The 13,789-nt window shown below is 38.5% G+C and overlaps 1 protein-coding gene across 1 annotated transcript; it reads left to right on the plus strand.

The window, feature by feature from the left end:
• Positions 1–9,792: 9,792 nt before the first annotated feature.
• On the plus strand, positions 9,793–13,562 carry LOC135057621 (keratin-associated protein 5-1-like). Its single transcript, XM_063963441.1, has 3 exons — positions 9,793–10,090; positions 12,967–13,014; positions 13,409–13,562. The coding sequence occupies exons 1-3, from the start codon at positions 9,838–9,840 to the stop codon at positions 13,462–13,464; spliced, it is 357 nt and encodes a 118-aa protein (XP_063819511.1). The 5' UTR covers positions 9,793–9,837; the 3' UTR covers positions 13,465–13,562.
• Positions 13,563–13,789: the final 227 nt, after the last annotated feature.

Consider the following 13,789-nt stretch of genomic DNA (forward strand, 5'->3'; position numbering starts at 1 on the left):
AGATTTTCTTATTGTACAGATTTCCTTATTGTACTTTTATGCCCCATTTTAAAAGTGGAGGTATTTTATGAAAAACTTTTTATTGTACTATATATGGAACAGTATCTTCTATATATTTATATATTTTGACTCCCATTAAGTGGGATCATGTGGATTTTACTGTCACAATTTTAAACTATTATTTATATTTTTTGTATTTCTAATTTTAGTTAGAACCACCAAGAAGTATTATGTTATGGTATCACCAAATTGGAAACCTAAGACAAATCCATGAAATACCATGTTGACGATAAAGGTTTGCCCCCAAAGGGCTATGGATGCTGCTACGATCCTATTATGTTAATCTGTGTTGGTACTACGACTATGAATCCAGGGCGGATATGGAGTACAGGAGTGGAACAAGTAAGGGCGGAAGTACAAACGCCGCCGTCCCTACAAGGTCAAGAGATGACTATGAATGACTGGCAAAGTATGTGCTGGTAATGGCGGAAGTATTTGTCCTCCGCCGCAAACGGATCATACAGCCCGAGGACGGAAGCGGATATGACGTACGGACCGCCGGCTAGTAAGGGCGGAAGTGCCGTGAACGGGATAACTCCAAACAGAGGACGCAGACGATCGGCAGCTATAGGAGGTGATACTACTGGAGGGAGAATGCCTCAAGAGAAACTGTGAGAATCTTTTCACTAATAGCAGTGAGGAATACAGGTTCATCCCTCATAGCTCTGAGGGCAGAAGTGACGGCAACTAAGGGCGGAAATGCCCACACTGCAATACTGACATTGAAATGGAGGTCACATGATTTAATGTCACAGGATCCAATGTCACGTGACTAGGAGGCTCCATTTTATTGGGGGATAGAGATGGTTACCATGGTTATGTGTTTAAACTGTATGTAAGCTGCCATCTTTTTAACAGGTGATATGTATTGGGAATTTGTATACCTATTCTGATTGGGGGATGTTCAGATAAATAGATTGGATGACTGGATGTAGACACACTTACCTTGAAAAATGGTCTGGAATAGACCTGAAACGCGTTGGTGTTGTGAGGAGGACTATCCAGACGATTGTGGACGAGGGTGATTGCCGGTTCCAGGGAGCTGTTAACCCGGGTGGCTGCCTGTGATTGCCATTACATCTATGCGAGTTTGAGAACTTTGACCGGTTCTCCTACTATCCGGTAATTACATTACCTCCACTTTCTGGGATTTTCCTTATCACTTGTGTGTCAGTTTTACTTGGATTGGAAATTTGATATGTTTTAAATTTAATAAAATAGTATTACACTATCGTCTGTCTATTTCCCTCTATTTTTGGTGATTTGGAGAGGAAATTGAACAAAAGAAAGAATGCTGTGTGGATAGAAGAGGAATCTGACATAATACATGCTGATGATACAAGCCACATAAAGGAACGTATATCGTTGACCTACTCTTTTATATCTATAAAGATCACATTTTATGTAGAGATAGAAGGGCGCCATTCTCCAATCCACTCATTTCTTTACCATTGTATTTATTGTTGGGGGTGGAGGGATTACCCCTATTGTGGTTTGGATATAGGCTGCTCCTTACCATTTTGCGCACTTACCTGGTAGTCAGACCTTTTATATTAGAATTGTTTGCATTTTTCCCTTCCTGACTACCTATTTAGTGCTGCATTTAGAATGTTTAAATTTCGGGATCATAGACGTTCTATGTTGGAAAATCTATTTAGAGAAGATGGGGAGCACATTGAATTGTTAGACGAAAGCCTAGAAACAATCATGAGAAAACTTGAGAACACTCTCGTCAGAGAGAACAAATCCTGGTGGGAAATAGTAACCCTAGAGAAATATGTTATTAATAATATTGTACCAAGGGGCCTACAGATTGAGAAAAAGGTTTCTTTTGACAATTCATCTAGTGCATTTAAAGAAGAGTGGGAAAGTATCATGAATGATTGCTCTATATCTCTCATGAACTTGATTATCAAAGAAAGAAAAAAAGAACTAGAAAAACTTGATGAACAAATCAAGATATATAGGGACCTCATCAGTCCATTTGTAGATAAAAGCGAATACAAGGAACTAGAGCAAAGAATAGAGGCTAACCTGAAAAAAACAGAAAAAATCTTGGTCGACAGAAAAGTAAGGAAATTCATCAGGGAAAAGAAAGATAAGCAAGAGAAAACTAGACAGGAAGAGGACCCCGAATTATCGTTTGAAATACAAACCAACTATTCCCCCGTAGAAAGAAACAGAAGGCAGGGACAGGATAACAGAACGAGAAAACTAGATCCTTCTAATGACCGATATAGAGGCAATGCCTTTATTCCCACACAAAATAGACCCAGATATCAGAACAGAAACCCGGGTCAAGCCTAATTCTGGGACAGGAGAAGACGGGATGATTATAGTAGAGCACCAATGAGGAAGGAGCATTATGATCACCGGAATGAGAGAACGCCAAATAGAGGGTATAATCAAAAAAGAAGTGGCCGTTCGGATCACAGAATCAATCCATCATTCGAACATAACAATAGATTCTCTCCAATAGAAAGAGAATTCAGAGAGGAGCGTTTTTTAGAGAGAGGGAGGAGGGAACACAACCCCCATTAAACTCTGGAAATAAGAAAATAAGAGGTAAAAGGGGGGGGAAGAAGAGATTAAAAAAGAAAATTAAGAGAAAGAAAGTTATTAACAACACACAACAGGAAACAGAAATAATTCCTACTTCAGACACCCCCAATGTGGAGGGTATGAATCAGCAGAAGAAAGAGGGCATTAAAATTTTTAATATCAGCTCTCACAATTTGTCTATATATGAGACGAAAGTTCTAGAGAAGGGAATGAAATATGCCCCCACTACCTCTATTAATAAATTTTCCACATTCGTTGACATACATAAATTTATCCGGAAACTGTGCCTTAAAAAATTCTTTCTAACGAAAGAATATATACCGGATATAGACACTAACAATGTAGAGGCTACCACCCCCTTCAAACCAAGATCCATCTTTTTTCCACAACATATGAAAGGAAATTTTGTCGAAACCTTCTCCACACTTATACAGGATGACTTAAAGGGTATTAACAACCAAGGGGTCAAGTGTAACCTTACAGTAAAGGAAAGAGAAGCATTGAAACAACTCAAAAACAACCAGGAACTGGTCATCAAACCAGCGGATAAAGGGGGAGGGATAGTGGTGATGGACAGAAGCTGGTATGTCTCTGAAGTGGAGAAACATTTGAGTGATAGGGAAACCTATCAAAAACTGAGAACGGACCCCACAGTAAGAATTCTAACTAAATTAGAAGATCTGAGCAAAAAATATGGGGATATAAATGTGCTCACGAAAAAAGAACAGGAGTTCATTGTGAATAAAGATCCGATTGTCCCGGTGATTTATCTTCTGCCGAAAGTACATAAGGATGCACAGCATCCACCCGGTAGACCCATTGTCTCCGGAATTGGGTCAATATCTGCGAACCTCTCAGAAATGATTGATTTCCATCTGCAACCATTGGTAATGAAGAATAAATCGCATTTACGAGACACAAAAGATCTCTTGAACTGGTTACAGACACTGACATGGGAAGGTGATATGTATATGGTGACGGCTGATGTGAAGTCCCTTTATACCATCATTGACCATCAGATTGGCCTCACGGCCGTGGCAGACTCTCTAAGTAGAAGTGACATAGAGGCTAACATTCAGGAGTTTATCATCGAAAGTGTTCGTTTCATTTTGGAGAACAACTACTTCATGTTTAATGGAGATTTTTTTGCGCAGAAGGTGGGCACTGCCATGGGCACCAGGTTCGCCCCAAGCTATGCTAACATCTTTATGGGGAAATGGGAGACCGACTTTGTATGGAACTCCCACCCATTTGGGGCGAACCTGGTGTCGTGGAGACAGTACATCGATGATGTCCTCTTTTTGTGGAAGGGAGAGAGGGAAGATCTTGATAAATTTTGCATTTACCTTAATGACAATCCCTGTCATATCGAATTTACTTTCAATGTGAGCAATATTGAGGTCAATTTTTTGGACATCAGTTTATACATTAAGGATGGTATCCTGTGTACCAAGACATTCACAAAACCTACTGACTCACAAACCTATATTGACAGAAACAGCTGTCATCACGGGAATTGGCTCAATTCCATCCCTAACAGCCAATTCAAACGAATCAGACGGAATTGTTCTGATGAAGTTGTCTGTAGGGAACAATTGGAGCAATTAGAAGATAGATTTATAAGCAGTGGGTACGAGGCAACTTCATTAAAAAAGGTTAAGGAGAGTGTCACTCATTTGAAACGTGAAACTTTATTGGAAGATAAGGGCAGAACAGAAACATCTAACAAGTTCGAATATGCCTTTTTCACACAATATAATGTCCAACACAAAATGATAGAGAAATCCTTTAGAAAGCATTGGGGAGTACTTAAGAAAGACCCTGTTTTAAAAGGCGTACTACCGGAACAACCTATGTTTATCTATAGAAAAGCCCCCAACTTGAAAAACACACTGGTGAGAAGTGATTTGCCTCCAATCAGAAAAGAAGGCATCAGAAATACTAAAGGGTTTCACAGATGTGGGTCCTGTGTAGGATGTAGAGAAATTACCACGGATAGTGGGAAGAAATTAGAAAATTTAAATATCAATGGGGCCATCCACGAAATACGCGAATTCATTACGTGTAACGTAAAAAATGTGGTTTATGCCATCGAATGTTCCTGCCACCTTTTCTACATCGGGCGAACCTCTAGACAGGTCAAGATACGGGTAGGAGAGCACCTTAGGAACATTAGAAGGGGACTAGACACCCATGCGTTATCCAGCCACTTTAAAAAACATCACAACTGTGACCCCAAACAAATCGTGAGATTTGTAGGGATCAAGAGGGTGGAGAGTGGCCGCAGACATAAAGATCTTGCAAAGTGTCTGGCGAAAACTGAGATGGAACTAATATATAAATACAACACATTGATACCCCATGGATTAAACTCAGACTTTGAGCTGAAGTGGTTCTTGTAGGGTTTTCATATTGTCGTTTAGGTATGAATTATATATACAGATTTTCTTATTGTACAGATTTCCTTATTGTACTTTTATGCCCCATTTTAAAAGTGGAGGTATTTTATGAAAAACTTTTTATTGTACTATATATGGAACAGTATCTTCTATATATTTATATATTTTGACTCCCATTAAGTGGGATCATGTGGATTTTACTGTCACAATTTTAAACTATTATTTATATTTTTTGTATTTCTAATTTTAGTTAGAACCACCAAGAAGTATTATGTTATGGTATCACCAAATTGGAAACCTAAGACAAATCCATGAAATACCATGTTGACGATAAAGGTTTGCCCCCAAAGGGCTATGGATGCTGCTACGATCCTATTATGTTAATCTGTGTTGGTACTACGACTATGAATCCAGGGCGGATATGGAGTACAGGAGTGGAACAAGTAAGGGCGGAAGTACAAACGCCGCCGTCCCTACAAGGTCAAGAGATGACTATGAATGACTGGCAAAGTATGTGCTGGTAATGGCGGAAGTATTTGTCCTCCGCCGCAAACGGATCATACAGCCCGAGGACGGAAGCGGATATGACGTACGGACCGCCGGCTAGTAAGGGCGGAAGTGCCGTGAACGGGATAACTCCAAACAGAGGACGCAGACGATCGGCAGCTATAGGAGGTGATACTACTGGAGGGAGAATGCCTCAAGAGAAACTGTGAGAATCTTTTCACTAATAGCAGTGAGGAATACAGGTTCATCCCTCATAGCTCTGAGGGCAGAAGTGACGGCAACTAAGGGCGGAAATGCCCACACTGCAATACTGACATTGAAATGGAGGTCACATGATTTAATGTCACAGGATCCAATGTCACGTGACTAGGAGGCTCCATTTTATTGGGGGATAGAGATGGTTACCATGGTTATGTGTTTAAACTGTATGTAAGCTGCCATCTTTTTAACAGGTGATATGTATTGGGAATTTGTATACCTATTCTGATTGGGGGATGTTCAGATAAATAGATTGGATGACTGGATGTAGACACACTTACCTTGAAAAAGGGTCTGGAATAGACCTGAAACGCGTTGGTGTTGTGAGGAGGACTATCCAGACGATTGTGGACGAGGGTGATTGCCGGTTCCAGGGAGCTGTTAACCCGGGTGGCTGCCTGTGATTGCCATTACATCTATGCGAGTTTGAGAACTTTGACCGGTTCTCCTACTATCCGGTAATTACATTACCTCCACTTTCTGGGATTTTCCTTATCACTTGTGTGTCAGTTTTACTTGGATTGGAAATTTGATATGTTTTAAATTTAATAAAATAGTATTACACTATCGTCTGTCTATTTCCCTCTATTTTTGGTGATTTGGAGAGGAAATTGAACAAAAGAAAGAATGCTGTGTGGATAGAAGAGGAATCTGACATAATACATGCTGATGATACAAGCCACATAAAGGAACGTATATCGTTGACCTACTCTTTTATATCTATAAAGATCACATTTTATGTAGAGATAGAAGGGCGCCATTCTCCAATCCACTCATTTCTTTACCATTGTATTTATTGTTGGGGGTGGAGGGATTACCCCTATTGTGGTTTGGATATAGGCTGCTCCTTACCATTTTGCGCACTTACCTGGTAGTCAGACCTTTTATATTATAAAGCTGAAAACGTAATGCAAGATACGAATAAGAAAGAGAGCGGTTCGTCCCTAAAATACCTCTAACCCATGTGTCACATGTGGTTGTCACTAAACAGACTTTAGGGTGTGCTGGATATATCTAGAGAGACACAAATATGAGCTTGCGTTTCCATGGATTTTTAAGAGATAAAGACACCCCATTTCTTAATAAAGTTCGATCCTTTCTCCTGATTGTCCCGGGTCATTTCATATCTATCATAATGCATGTATCTCATAAGCAATTCATCTACTTCTCTCAGTGATGGTATATGATTAGATATCCAAGAATTCAGAATCACTTTTCTTGCCACTGTCACAAGATTCGTTAGAAAAGGAATCAGATGGGAGTTAGATAACCCCAATTTCCAATTATCAAAATTTGCAAAAAGAAGGGGAATAGGGTCTAGACTCACTTGTAGTGCAAGGGTAGAGTTTCTATAATACACTAATTTATACCAGAATTTTATTATTTTTCTACATGACCAAATATTGTGAAATATAGTAGCTGAAGGAGCACCACATTTTGGACATCGACCAGATTTGTCTTCCACATAGTGCTTCCTCTGACCCTGGGCTACATATGCCCTAAAAGGCGTTTTGACATGCACTTCCTGTAAGACAGAGGCTCTTAATGTCCTGAGGGTTCTATTATAATATTTAAATAATATATTGTCTGTCAATAGAGATGGTAAGACTTTTTGAGAATGGTCAATTAATTTGGGTGTTTTGGTTTTCATTAACAATCCGTATAACATTCTAGTTTTATATTTCTGCTCCGAGAGCTTTAAGAAGATATGGTTCAAGGGGTCCAGAGTTCTATCTGTTGCAGAGGTAAAGGGTATAGACATGGCAAAATGTGTAACTTGCATTAGGGAGAATAGACTACTACTGGGGAGATTGAATTCAGATTGTAAAACCTTGTAAGATTTTATTTTCCCACCCGGATCAAATACTTGCGACACTGCTTTAAGCCCCTTTGTAATCAATCTAAGACAAGCCACATTTTACAATCCTGGTGTAAAGGATGGGTTACCCCAATGGGGTATCCATTCCCCCCTAATTGTATTTCTATACAATGTATTATTCACTGCATCCCATGCTTCATATATATCCCTAAATAATGGATCTGTGTAAATGTGTTAGGGAAGTAAGCCTCTCTGATTAAGCAATAGAGCACCCGGAGAGTATGGGTAGAGTATGGGTATCCGCGTTCCAGTTCACAGTCAGTGAACGAGCTGCCCTCCGTCAGCCAATCCATTGCAAATCTAACTAAGAGTGCTCTAGAGCAGAGGTTCTCAAACTCGGTCCTCAGGACCCCACACAGTGCATGTTTTGCAGGTAACCCAGCAGGTGCACAGGTGTATTAATTACTCACTGACACATTTTAAAAGGCCTACAGGTGGAGCTAATTATTTCACTTGTGATTCTGTGAGTAGACCTGCAAAACATGCACCGTGTGGGGTCCGAGGACCGAGTTTGAGAACCTCTGCTCTAGAGTAATGCATAAGATCAGGCAATCCTAAAATCATAGGGTTTTTATTCAAATCTTATGATAAGTGAGTGTTTTTCTATGAAAATCAATGTCAGAACATTTTTCCTAAGTTTATGAACAAGTTGAGTGTAAATGTATCTAATGTACATAGAATGGAAGCCTGCAGCACATGCTACTGGTGTAGAGATAATTCAGCAAAAATATATATATGCTATTTTTTAATGTCTCCTTCATTTAGAATTTGACCAAATAGAACTATAGTGATTTAGTTTATATTTTGTCCTTTTTTTTTTTTTTTTTATGAGCGTGGAAGTCATTAATCATAGCCTACAGTGGATGCCAGGTGTAAGTCATGTGATTAAGTAGTAGTAGGGGCATCATTGGGCCTAATTCAGATTAGTATATACAAACACGTTGGTTTACGTATAAATCCAATGTTTGTGGCTCTGCGCAGGCACAGAACCCATTCTGCACTTGTACAGAGTGGGTCCTATATGATTGCTCACAGCCCTGAGGGTGGAGTGGGGGCGTAAACTGGGATTGTTCTACAAAATGAGGGCATTGCTTTCTAGGTGTGCAGAGACCAGGGTCTGCGTTGTCAGTCTCATCTGAGCACTCCTGACGGTTAGTCTGAGTAACATTCTGGGGGAGACGAGCTAACTCAGGACAACAGTAAATGCCACTGGCGATGGGTTATTTGCAAATGGGTGACACAGTGGCAGCACATCACTGAGGCTCTGCATGTGCAGAAGCGCAGATTATGGTAGTCATAGACTCCCTTATATGAAATTAATTGGCCCGGCATGGGGGGGGGGGGGGCGACCACTGAGGGGAACAAAGCAGGGACTGTTCCGGCATCCCAATATGCCCCTGTGTATCATTGCTGCATTCTTTTTATCCATTTATCATCATATGTGGTGTTTATGCTTTTATTAAGTTCTTTTGTTTATACTTAATAAATAAATGTTATAACATTAGCTTCCTACTCTCAGTCAGATTCCTTTTATCTGTTAGAGGTACTGTATATGCACCAAACATATTGCTTTTCTTGCTATTTTGAGATACTCTTTTTTTGTGTGTGTTTTTTTTAATCATGTATCCAACGCAACATCAATCCTAAGCACTGTCAGCTTTATTAAATGTTTATATTGTGCTAGATAACTCTGCCTTCACAGATATAATTTTATCTTTAATACAGTTTCAACCTTGTAAATAACTTGGTACGGTACACGTTGTGTGTCAGCAAAATATTTTAGACGCTCTAATCATAGCAGCCTATCATTTATCTATTATCTTCCTTGTGTTACTCATCCAGAATGATGTTATATCCTTATTTAATTTCATTATTTGATAGGTGCTTTCATCTACATTTGCGATGTAAACATATTGCTTTGAGATACAATATAAAAATTGTCATGAGTTGTTCTTTAGGAAACACCCAACTTAAGGAAAGAATTTAAATGACACATTTCAGCTGTGTCCTGGTTTTTCAGTCTTGTAAAAATATAATTGTTTTGTGCATGATCTAGGACTGACACATGCAGAACTTTTTGTATAAAAAGAGCTCATTCAAAGGTGTCCCTACAAACCACCAGGACTATCCGAATCTTGCTTTTACTCAGCGACCCGAGACCAAACAACAATCATGTCTGGAGTTAAAGGAGGACAGAAGTCCCAGTGCAAGGACCCCTGCCAGAAGCAAAATGTCTGCCAAGACCCATGCCAGGTACAACCTGTGTGCAAGGACCCCTGCCAGAAGCAAAATATCTGCCAGGACCCATGTCAGGTGCAACCTGTGTGCCAGGATCCTTGCCAGAAGCAAAGTATCTGCCAGGACCCATGCAAGGTGCAACCTGTGTGCCAGGATCCTTGCCAGAAGCAAAATATCTGCCAAGACCGTAAGTACTATATTGGTCTTACTAAGTTCACTTAAAAACTTTTTCATTTTATCTAGCATAACAGACAGCATTTGATGACAACTGTCTCCATATAGCACATTCTAGAACAAATGATCATGTGAAATCAAGTTAGTTAAATTATTTATGTAAATGGACAAATTTGCTTGAACATAGATTCCACAAGGAAATTATTTTCTCCTTTACAACAAAATGAAGAGAAATCTGTGTGCAAATTCACAATAGGTATAGTCTATTTATGAGAGCATACAGCAGCTCTACAGGACAGGAGAGGAAAGAGAACAGATTATAAAATGACAAAAATGCAAAGAGATTGTAAAGCGCTGATAGTGTCTAATTAATGTGCAATAAATTTGTCTAAAATAACAATTAATTCATATCTAATTAACCAGTTTATATAAAACAGACATTTTTATTGAATAAAATGAAATATATAAACACAAAGGAAGGTGAAAACACACAATGTATACAATACATGCTTATACTAAAAAAATGAATAATCTGTATTATGGTGAATATGAAATATCTGCTAAGATGATACATCTGGAAGGAGACATGTAACCACATAACACAGGGAGGTGCATTACTAGATGGAGCACGGGACTCCAACTGCATTCTGAAAGCAAAATACCAGAAACTTCTTTTTTTCTCTATGTAAAATAGAGCAGCGCTAAGTACTAAATTCAAAGAACTAGATCAGACTTTTTTCAAATCAAAATACTAATACACATGTTATAAATATAACAAAATGAATCATTCACTATAGGTAAATATATAATACTAATGTATAAAACTAGCAATATGCTATTTTTCTCTATCCCGCAAGGGAAACGTCACCCTTTTATTTAGATGTATAGTACCTTACCTCATTTTGGACTATTATCAGTATACACTTGAATGCTATAAATACTGAAAAAGGATACCTCTCCAGTTTAAATAACACATAAAGTCACAGTATTCCATGATTAAATGGGGTATATATACTAAAGTGTGGATTATAGAAGTGGAGATGATGTCCATAGCAACCAAACAGATTATTAGTTTTTTAACATAAGCATATATTTTATATACATTGTGTATGTTTTGACTTCCTTTTGTGTTTATATATTTTTAACAATGTTTTACATTTAGAATATTTATTTCAATCAGTAAAAATAATTAAAAAAAAATAACTTTTATTAGATTTACTTTGGTTTAATGGTTATTTACTAAAATAGATATTACTAAATTATAATACAACACTTAGGGTGGAATTCAAATGTTTGAAAAGTCGGTTGAGTGTCTGTTTTCTTCCTGTCTATTATATAGGAAAAAACAGACTCCCAACTGACTTTTCAAACATTTGAATCTCCCCCATAATGTACACAATTGACTCACTACAATCCCAATGCAACATAATCTAGAGCAGTAAACTGTCATTTTAAGTTAGTATGTAAAACAACATTAATTTATTTTTTTTGTGTTCAAAAGGTTTTTGCACAGTTCACAAAATTCCCATCAGTATAAATGTCCATTAATTCTGGAACAGCAGCTGTAAAAAGGGACTTGATTTACAATTAAACTGTTTCCTACGCCTAAAGGGGCAGATTGTGAGCATAGGGTCTGATTCATGTTTGTAAGTAAAGCAAAAAGCAAGCAAATGGGCAAAACCATGTTGCACTGCAGGTGGGGCAGATGTAACATGTGCAGAGATATCTAGGACAGCTACACACCTGAGCGATGGGCAACCGTCATGGTGGTAGGGCCGAATTCCCTTCAACCCAGACCAGCAGGTATTGTCCGTACACATATGTACATACTTAACAATGTACACAATTTCTTGTGCCGACACAGCAAATTGTGCTGACATTGTTGTAGTGTGTACCCAGCCTTAGATCTTATACGCAGCTGATGTGCGAAAATATGCTAATGCATCGAGACACCCACCCGCCGGTGCACCTGCATAAAAACATGCAGCAGTACTTGCAGATCCTCCAATAATTGCCCATCTGAGTAACCCTTTAGTCACACAGAATGGCTGCAGGATCTGAGACACTGGCACCATGTTTTTTGCATATGAGATCACAGTTGTAGGCGCAATATGCCATAAAATGTAACATGCCTGCTCTTTTTTCAACACTCCCCATCTCCAGGGTTGGACTGGCCCTCAGAAGTACAGGGGAAATCCCTAGTGGGCCCCATTGCCTGAGGACCGCACCCCTTCCTCTAATGCCAGGTTCCAGACTCTGCACTCAAATTATACAGTGTTACTCTATAAGACAGTCAGTTACTTTTATCTCCATCCACTTTATCCCCATCCAGGTATTAGTAAATAGACGCTTTATAGCAGGGGTGAGGAACCTGCGGCCCTCCAGCTGTTATTGAACTACACATCCCAGCATGCACTGCAACTATTTTAGCATGGCCAAATAACAAAACTGTAGCAGGGCATGCTGGTATGTATAGTTCCACAACAGCTGGAGGACCAAAGGTTCCCTACCCCTGCCTTATAGTCTCTAATGTCTTGCCTTTCATTCCTCAGTGAGATACTACCCATAACCACCCCAAAAGGTCCCTGACTGTCAATCACTTCTGAGCTTTGTCTTCACTGTGTCATTACCTCCTTCATTCTCCTCACTGTCATCTCATGACATGCTGAGAATCTGTGCGTCTGTGTCACTATGTCACTATTGCAGACTAATGTCACGGACAGACAATCTTGCATCAGAGAAATTTTGAAAAGAAGATAATTACAGTATTTGTAAATTGTAACACAGCAGATGCATGCTTCACATGTACTTAACCTGCTATTTAAAAAATTCTATGTGAGATTGCTGCCTTATGTCTGTACCACTCATACTGTTTATTGTATCTTTCAGCATGCAAGACTGTACAACAGTGTCAGAGCTCCGGAGGTTATCAGAAAGGTACAGTCAATATATGCACATTATTTTACATTGTATAGCACACTTTATAGTCCACTTTATGCACTTTACAGTATATACAGTAGATAATAATAGCAGTAAGAACACAGAGGGTTTACAATTTTAAGACCTTAGTATTGGTGTACTGTTAATTTTCTTCATTTAGTTTATCCATATTAAAAAATAATTACTTAGTAGTCATATGTTTCATGTATGTTCAAATTCCTTAAGTAATGTACTATTTTATTTTATTATATTATAAAAAAACTAATAATAAACTGGTATAGACATATTGAAAATGTAGACATATTTGGAAAATCACAAAGAATTTACTTATCAACATCTCTAATCCTAAATTATCACTAACATTATTGATATTTTTACTTTTGTTTGACAGATCCCTGTGACCCCTGTGCTCCCGCCCCTTGCCAAGGCCAGGGAAAACGTTACTGAAAGTATGGATAGCACCTCTTAAACCAACGAAATAGGCAAAATCGTTACAGCAACAATACACCTAATCTTTGAGTCCAAAGGAAGAAAAAATCATTAGCTTTAACCATAAGCATAAATGTCTTAAATTGTATGTATATCTGCAATATCTTCATACTGCTTATCCAAATAAAATTTTCCCAATGCATATGTATATGCATTTTGTCATTTTTATACACACAAGGGGGCAATTTTATCAAAGCTTGGCGAGAAATAAAGTACTATAAAATCAGCTAATTTTCCAGGCTGTGTTTGAGAAATGACAGGAGCTGATTGGTTAGTACTTTAT

Source organism: Pseudophryne corroboree, chromosome 3 (genome assembly GCF_028390025.1).
Source record: "Pseudophryne corroboree isolate aPseCor3 chromosome 3, aPseCor3.hap2, whole genome shotgun sequence".
NCBI classification, from domain to species: Eukaryota; Metazoa; Chordata; class Amphibia; order Anura; family Myobatrachidae; genus Pseudophryne; species Pseudophryne corroboree.